Consider the following 9,331-nt stretch of genomic DNA (forward strand, 5'->3'; position numbering starts at 1 on the left):
TTGGGTTCCAAATAAAAGTAAAAACATAAACTCATAAACACCTTTACATAGATGTTTATAGCCACCAAGTGGAAACAACCCAAATGTCCATCCCCTGTTAAATGTAAAAACAAAATAAGGCCAGTCTGTCAAAGCAGTGCCTCTCTGGTGCCTTAGGGGTAAAGTCTCCATCACTGTTATTACTATGGCCTGAGTTGGATCCCCAGCCAGGGAGCTGACCCACGAGGTGCAGCAGACCTCTCCTGCCCCGCCTGCTGCTCCCCTCAGCAGTGTGCTCTAGTGAACCCTCTCACCCCTCCATTTCTGCCCCTCTGGCTTATACCCCAGTTCTTCTACACAAAAATAAATTAAAAACAAAATGTTACAACTTACATAAACATTCAAAACATTGTGCAAATGAAAGAAACCAGACACAGAAGGTTGCATACTACAAGATTCCATTTATGTGGAATATCCAGTATAGGCCAGCTATAGAGATAGAAAGTAGAGAGAGGCTGTTACAAGCATCTAGAGAGAAGGGAAATGAAAGTGTGTGTTTACTGGGTTCAGGGGGTTTTCTCAGGATGATGAAAATATTCTGGAATTAGGTAGTGATGACAGTTCCACAACTTTGTGAATATACGAAAAAGCCCTGAGTTCTACAATTTAAAATTGAGAAATTTACTGTATGAGTTATATCTCAATCAAAAGTTAATTTGAAAAATTATTGCCCTCAGTAATTCGAATTTTGCTAAGCGCTGCTCTTTTTCCCAAAATAAGAATAATAAACTGATTTTAAAGATCTGTGCATTCATATTACTTATATTCTGTATAGAAGAGGAAAACGAGAAAAATGTGTCAAATAGTTTATTAGAAAGATGCACTAAAGAAAATTTTTTTAAAGATGTATTTATTTATGCATACAGAACTGGGGTACAGTCCAGAGGTGCAGGGGCAGTGAGAGGATTCACCAGAGACAGAGCAGGGAGCAGAACAGGCAGATCGATGAAGTACACTGCTGAGGGGAGCAGCGGGTGGGTCAGGAGAGGTCTGCCACGCCATGTGGGTCACCTCTGGGGCTGGCGGGGATTGAACTCATTCAGAAGTGGCTTTCGCTTCTTAGTGCTGTGCTTTAACCCACTGCGCCACCAGGGAGGGCCCGCACTAAAGAAAATATTATGCAGGAAGTGGACACTCTGACAAACAACTGCTTCTTAAACTGGTAATCCTCTCCAACATTTTGCTTAAGAAAAAAAAAATCATGTTTATGGTAACCTGCAAACAGCTTAATTATTGGCATGTGAGGTTTTAAAAGAAAGTCTCAATTTTATTATCTTTAAATTCATGGCATAGGTGGATCCCACAGTCATAAGAAGGGAATAAGGAAGGTCCAAGAGTTCTGCAGTCTCTCACCCAGGACCAAATACAAAACTCTCATTCTTACTTAGAGAATTGCTAGTTCACATATATCTCATATCGCTGTTCACCTTCCCTGCTGAGTGTTTTAATAGTTGACATTAGAATATCTCTGTACTTATAGGGTGCTTTTGAAAGGAATTTCTAACATAATGGCAAGTGAGAGAAGAGAAACCAGGTTCACAAATGTTCTCTCAGTTTTCAGAGGATAACCATGTGGTTTATATGTTGTGTAAAGGATAGCTGGATTGATTTAATCCCTCTGCTTTCCATCACATAAGCTAATTAACTCCTCCTTACTTTTCCATTTAAAGAATAGAGATAGCAAGACTACATGAAACTGAAAGATATCAAAAGACCATATCAAGATAGCCTGATAAGTCACCCTGTGAAGAAGGAGAACTTGAGGCTGTTGATGAGCATGAAAAGATACTATCTAGATTCAGTGAATTGTTGAAATTTAACGTATCGTGTAGTCCAGCCTCTTTAGATTGAAAGGGAACTGAGCTCCAGAAAGCATCCAGGTCCTTTTTAAGACCCCACTCTCAACATACTTAAAGCTGGAATTCAGAATTCTCCCTGAGTTTTGAAAGTCACAATTTTGAAGTGATGTGTGGTAGACTGAATGTGTATGTTCCTGTGTCAGGGTGAGTTGTGCCCATAGGTGAAATGCAACCTTCCCTTTGGTGAAGCTAAAGGGCAAGCATGAGCCTCGCCACTGCGCAGAAGCACTCCCATCCAGCAGCCAGTGGGTCTCAGTTGCTATTCTTAGAGAACATTTCTCTGGATTTTTCTAATTTTCACCTTCAAAATACAAATACATCATGCAGGAGATGTGATATATGTTAACACTGGAAGCCTTGAAAAAAAGAGAAAGATAAAAATAGGAGGCCAAGCACTAGGATTGCCCTGCCAAAATGCTCTGGCATGTAAATGCAAAAACAAAGTGAAGCAGTGACCCTGCAGCACATCTTTGATAAAGAACAGTGAAGAAATTTCATCTAAGCTGAAAATGATATGAATGTTAGAGTATTTAGGAAATTGTCATGCTCTCTCTTATAGTGGATTAGAGCCTATACCTCGTATTTCTGTCTGTTGCAGTTTTCACATTCAAGCAATAACCCACGAGATGACATTGCTACGGAAGCATACGAAGATGAGCTGGACCTTGGCAGATCTGGATCCTACCTGAACAGCAGTATCAATTCAGCCTGGAGCGAGCACAGCTTGGATCCAGAGGACATAAGGGTAATGCCGGTATTTCCTTTCTCTTTCAGAATAGGCCCACTGATACAGGGCCTGGAGCATGACTAGGTTGGTGTTTATATGGGCACACATGTGCATAAATGTGTAAGGAAGAGATAATGTGTGTGTCTCTAAAGGATCAAGTGCAGAGTTACCCCAGTTCTAAGTCATCTAATCATGATATTAATTAGAATGTAGTGGCTACTTCAACTCTCTAGTTATCTGGCCAACCTTGATAATCTCTACTGACTTATTGGCCATCATAATGATGAACTAGTTACACATGTTCCATACTATGGCCTATGACATGTTGCTGCTGGAGAAGCAGGATAGATCCTTGACAGAGAGCCTGGATTATTTAGTGTCTTTGTGGCAGTATCTCAGCCTTTATAGATTGGTTATGCTGTCAGTGATTGATGATCTGTTGTTCCCTAAACCTAGCCTAACATTAAGTAATCCTCTGTCAGTGTCTGCAGGACTCTTCCCTGACTGTTCAGAGATATGGCTTGTGTGTGTATTCTCTCCAGGCTCAGCCTGGTCTGCACACTCACAGGTCAAGGTGCTTGCTCTGCGAAGCAAGGATAGAATTTATGTGCTCTAACTCTCTGTGGATGAGATCACAAAGTAACTAGAAAGGGAGAATGAGTAGAAAGTTGACAAGTATGGATGTCAAGAGGAGCAATAGAGCAATTCCCTAAAGAGCTTTTAAGCTTAATCGCATCCAGTTACATTTAGTTCTGTTACCAGGTGGATTCACTAAACTCCACACCTCTTTGAATCTGTTCTTGTTCTGGCAGGATGAGTTGAAGAAACTCTATGCCCAGTTGGAAATATATAAAAGGAAGAAAATGATCACAAATAACCCTCACCTCCAGAAAAAGCGGTGCTCAAAGAAGGGCTTAGGCCGTTCCATCATGAGGCGCATAACTGAGATCCCGGAGACGGTCAGCAGGCAGTGCTCCCGGGAAGACAAGGAGGGCACTGACCACAGTGCAGCCAAAGGCACTGTGCTCGCCAGGAAGAACCCGCAGGAATCTTCAGGCAATACGGGCAAACCCAAGGAAGAGTCTCTGAAAAACCGAGTCTTCTCACTAAAGAAATCGCACAGCACTTACGATCATGTGGTGGAGCAAACGGAAGAATCCAAGAGCTTCCCAACGGAAAGCCATGAAGAGGAGGCTACGGAAAACTCTACCTTGGAGTCTCTGTCTAGTAAAAAGCTCACCCCAAAATTGAAAGAAAACAGTGAGGCTGAGTCCACCGAGTCTGTGCCTTTGGTGTGTAAATCAGCAAGTGCTCACAACCTCAGCTCGGAGAAGAAGCCTGGGCACCCCCGCACTTCCATGTTACAGAAGTCTCTCAGTGTGATCGCAAGTGCCAAGGAGAAGACTCTTGGACTAGCCGGGAAAACCCAGGCATCAGGCGTGGAAGAATGTGCTAGATCCCAGAAGCCTCTGCCAAAAGATAAAGAGACAAACAGAAAGCGCTCAAATTCAGATAACACAGAGAATAAAGATTCTTTCCCCCCAAACCCCAATCATTTGGAGGAGCCAAGAAAACCTCAGAAATCTGGGATTATGAAGCAACAAAGGGTCAACCCCCCCACTGCCAACGCTGACATGAGCCCAGGTACCGCCCCGAGGAAGGACAACTTTGACATAGAGGAAGTGTGCCCTTGGGAGGTTTACGACCTGACCACTGGTCCTGTGCCTTCAGAATCCAAAGTTCAAAAACATGTCTCTATTGCAGCTTCTGAGATGGAGAAAAACCCAACGTTTTTCGTAAAGGAGAAATCTCATCACAAGCCTAAAGCAGCTGAACTCTCTCAGCAGTCCAATCAGAAGAACATAGACAAGGCTGAGGGATGCTCTCAGGAGGGCCAAGGTCAGCCCCTTTTGGAAGATGAGAAGCATTTGATTTCTAAGACTCAGGTTCCCCCAGGGAGAGCTAAAAATGAGAATGGCGGTCAACGTTATGCTGCCAGCGTGTGTGCTGGGCAATACGAAGAACTATCCCCCAAAGTTGTAGCATCAAAAGTAGAAAATGAAAATCTCAACCAAATCGGAAACCAGGAAAAAAAGACGTCCTCGTCCGAGGAGCACGGGCCTGGTCCCTATAGCTCAAGTAATAACTGTCAGCAGCCATTACTGTCACGAGCTGAGGTGTGTCCCTGGGAGTTTGAGACCCCAGATTAACCAAATACTGAAACCAGGGTGACTTTACTTGCCTCTTCTGTTGTTAAGTGCAGATAAGGTAGCCAGACCTTGGAAATAAAGGGGGTGGGGTCTTTTTAAAGTGTGGCATCCTTAGAAGGAGGAGACGGAGACCCGGAATTTGATGGAAGACACAAATGTAAGGATCAAAAATTCCCAAGGAGTATTTGTCAGTCGTGGAAAATGTGAAGGGCACGCACCAACTCGGGTAGGGCAGAGCAGCTTTGCACGCAGAAGGTTAGGCTGGTCCAGAAGCCGTTCTGCCGTGTTTTGCGGGGAGTAGCTTTTTATGTCTGATCCTGAGCAACATTTGCCCCCTGGGACTTTGAAGATCCTCAGCAAGGCAAACCGGAAGACACAGAAGAGGCATGGGATCGTGCAAAGAAGCAGGTATAGATGTGTATGACTGAAATTCTAAGTAGCTGACTAAAAAGAACTTACTTTACCTATTTAACCTTGATAGCACTGCTAACTTAATGCATCCAAAAAATACCTTTTATATTAATGATTGCTCTCCTTTTCTTATAAATGTATGTTTCTGTACATCGTTGTGTCTCACATTCAAGCATTCCAGATTGTATAATTTTTGCAAATATCTTTGATATTATGTGACACAACACATTTATGCAATCTGCAGCTACTCAATTGTTATCGCAGCTTACAGAACACCTGCTATCTACCAACTTTAGTTGATTCTTGAAATACAGTAATCTTTCTCTGGCTTGGGAAGCCATAACTGTTATGATAAAAACATTTAGTTTGGGCTGTGGTTTATATATTGTGAATTTGGGTTTGACTATTATTTCACTCATAGTTTGTCATACTGTCTTTTCAGGGTTTTTATACTAGTTGAGTTACTTGTTTGCACTTCCTGTTAGGACTCAGAAGCTTTATTAATATTGGAGATCAAGTGGTCCTACTTAGTCATATGTCTCAATAAGTTAAGGACAACTTATCTACTGTTTGTTTGAAGCAAAGATAGGTAACACCTTTGTTCCAAATATTGTCCCTTTTAACTCTTTCAGTATTTCATAGTTGACAGCATTTCCTAAGAAACTACAAGTAAGAAAAATGTACTGTGCATTACTACTTCCATTGGAAAGGGAAGATTCTAGGAATGACATGAGAATTATAGCAGTACTGCAGAGCCAGGGAATTTGCCTTTTGAAACAAAAAAGAAAGGAGGCTCATCAGAGCACTTTTAAGGGATTATTTTTTTAAAGAGAAAAATTACAATCACGCCAAGGTCATTATAGTGGATATATTTTTATTACACTTACTGAACATAGAATATTTACATTACCTTTAACTGCTTATTCCCATAAACTCTTCTTCCTTGCTCCAGCATGGTCTAAAACTTGCTGGGCTGCGATCCCAAAGAGCTTCATAACCTGATTCATTCAAAGCCTATAATTTGGTGTGGACTCTGCCGGCTCCCAATATTGGGAGGTGTGTACGTCCTCCAGATTACCATTGTAAGCCACCTCACTCAAAATGTAAAACTTGAGGTTTATTTGCAGTGTGAAACAGTCCCCAAAGCACATTTTATAACACGTATCACATTCCACACTGGCCACTTGGCATGGAACCCTAAACTGCTGACTTTGCACTACTGATGTGCTCATCTAAGAGAGTCCATTTCAAAGTTTAGTCTCATTTCAAGATAAAGGACTTGACGAAAGAGTCAGATTGTCTTTCTCTCACACTAAATACTGAAGTATTAGTTGTTTGTTTGGCTGTTTCAATGCTGAAGTATTAGTTACATGTCCAGCCTAAGTAACTGTTTCACATTTTATGAGCAGCAAGGAGAGCATGCCAGGGAGGATAAAAGACAGAAAAGGGGACTAGAAGGTGGCTAAAGGGCTGTTTTTAGAGAATCATCTCAGTGGAATGAAAAATAAGAATTCTCCTTATTAGTTATTAAAATTTTCTCAGTGATTTTTATTCAGGAGTAAGTGAGCATGTCACCATTTTGAAAGCTGTGCATAAATCTTCCTCACCCATGTGCTTGCTTTGTGCATTTCTCAGGTTGGTGGGGTAGGTTCGAAGAGAAATAGAGGTATATATTGAAATATATATTTATAAACTTGGTTTGGAGTGTCCAGACCCACTTCCTTGTTTCATTTATGTGTGAGGTCTGATAGCACTTTATTCACCTTTTAAGAAATAAGCAGTCAAGCACCAGTGACTTTTTATTGCACTTCTAGATGGTCCTGCTAGAGTTGTGGCTTCGAGACGACTTGCCAAATTCTACCTAGTGACATTCTTTAGTCCATAGATTTTTCTCCACCAGCATAACTCAGTGCGAGTGCCTAGGGTTGTTCCTGACGTTTCATTGCCATTAATTATCACCAAGTGAAGTTTCAATCTACGACTTGTGAGTTCATTTCCCCAGACTGATAAGAAAGTGAATCAACTGTTCTGGTCACAAACATTTGCTAGGTTGTCCTTCTCAGTGCATGTGCAGGCTGCATCTGTCCTTGTTTTTAAGTCAGGGTTTATTAATAAGTAGATTTATACCAATCTTAATAGAACTGTATATTTTATGCAAGAATTCAATGCTTCACGACTTGAATTATAACTCAACCCATTGTAAACTTTGGTGGCCATATGGATTTGAAACTCGACAGTTCTCTCGTATTTGCTTCCTAGGTTTCTGCATGCAAGTGACGACAGGTAGGACTGAAAAAAAAAAAAACACTGCCTTTTGACTTCTAGCATTTAGCAACTGAAAGTTGTAGAGTCAATAAAGCTGTAAGTCTCTTCACTTAATCTGTGGTTCTTCTGAAACTATTACCTGAAACCTACAGCATCCCACCGTGAAATATTTGGAAAATTTATGTTGTGATGTGTTGCAGCATGTACATAACTATAACTTCTCTGCAATAAAACATTTATATGAAAGTTGATTTGTGGGTTCCTTTGTTAAAAATCACATTTATTTTACCTAACTAGTTTTATAAGATTTTTTAAACCAGTTTTATGACCAGTTTTCCCCTATATCTTTGAGTACACTTAAGCACATACATCCTCATATTGTCTACCCACAGGAGCATGACTAGCTGAATGTGGCCTCAGACGTGCAGGTAATCATTAAGAACTAACTTACTTACCTTTTTGAATTTACTCAACACCTATGCCAGGCAATTTTTTAAGCAACGATAATAAGCTTTAGATGAATAAGAGCTCCGGTAACATACAGGAAGAGTACCCAGTCACAGCCATGGTAATACACAGAAGGGTCTGACTGAGTCATGGAGTCAGGAAAGACTTAATAGGGAGAACAAGTTCACCTGGTTGAAATTCTGTGCAAGCATCAGTTATGAAAAGGTAGGAGGCTAGCGTATGAGGTTGGAATGCTAATGTGCAGTGCCTGGCATGCCGTGAGTCAGATTAACTGCATCTTTTTCCCTTGAAGTGGGAGCTATCAAAGAGCCTTTACTAGGGGGTGTAATCAAGTTATGCACTAAAAGATTCATTTAGGGAGCAGCTCACAAATTGACTGAGATGGAAAGAGACTAGAAGCAACTTGATCAATGATATTACAAGAGTCAAGTTAAGGCCCTCAAGTTGAGGGCCTAACAATGAAAAGGAAAAAATTTGGGTTATTTTGCCAAAATAGCATCTTCAATTGGGCTTCTTACTATGTTATGCTTAAATGAAATAAAAAAATATCTGAGTTACAGGCCACTCTGGTAGCACAAGGGGTTAGGTCTCAGCATTGTCAAGCTGTCTGTTGCTACTGCAACATGAGTTCAGTCCCCAGCCACGGAGCTGTGGCCCAGTGGGCCTCTTCTGTCTCACCCGCTGCTCCCCTCAGTAGTGCATTTCAGTCAGTTCACCTGTTCTGCTTCCCATTCTGTCTCTGATGAGTCCGCTCACCCACCCACACACACCTCTGGCTCTTGCATGCACAAATAAAAAAAGAAACAGGTGAAAAGAAAGGGCAGAGAAGGAGGATGTGGCTACTTTATCTCTGTGTCCATAGTTCTTTTAAGTGATTCATGGTGATCACCCTTGTCCATCTGTTCCCACCATTGTGCGTACTGTTGAGGTACACATCATCCCTACTCCTTGGGGTTCTCTGGGCTAAGAAATAAACAAGAATCAGACAGATTGATAAGAGAAATGAGCCGAATAATAACATATACACCCTCTGCTAGCATGTGACCAAGAGGTACCCACACACCCCAAATTATTAAGGGGTATACTCTTAGAAAGAGAATCAGCCATCCACACGCACAAAGGCAAAACAAATATACTCTTACTGTGAAGCATTTTTCATTGAATTAGTGCCTAGACAAAGAATTTCATATATTACTTTCCCAATATATGAGTTCCCCATGGTGAGCAAATGCCCAGTCTAAAAGGGTCAGTCACCGAGTCCCGAAGACTTGCCACAAGTCTAAGGCCTCCCTTGTGTCAATAAAATGGAGTAACTTGTCACACGGCACTTCAGGTGCCTTTTTTAAACAAAC

The 9,331-nt window shown here is 41.4% G+C and overlaps 1 protein-coding gene across 1 annotated transcript in view; it reads left to right on the forward strand.

The window, feature by feature from the left end:
* Nucleotides 1–7,756, forward strand: part of GPR158 (G protein-coupled receptor 158) — a 192,940-nt gene extending 185,184 nt beyond the window's left edge. The window contains exons 10-11 of the mRNA XM_012731360.1: nucleotides 2,497–2,643; nucleotides 3,438–7,756. Coding sequence (XP_012586814.1) covers nucleotides 2,497–2,643; nucleotides 3,438–4,835 — 1,545 coding nt within the window. The 3' untranslated portion in view covers nucleotides 4,836–7,756. The remainder of the gene's footprint in view (nucleotides 1–2,496; nucleotides 2,644–3,437) is intronic.
* The last annotated feature ends 1,575 nt before the right edge of the window (nucleotides 7,757–9,331 follow it).

Source organism: Condylura cristata, unplaced genomic scaffold, assembly GCF_000260355.1.
Source record: "Condylura cristata isolate star-nosed mole 26May11 unplaced genomic scaffold, ConCri1.0 scaffold00030, whole genome shotgun sequence".
Lineage (NCBI taxonomy): Eukaryota > Metazoa > Chordata > Mammalia > Eulipotyphla > Talpidae > Condylura > Condylura cristata.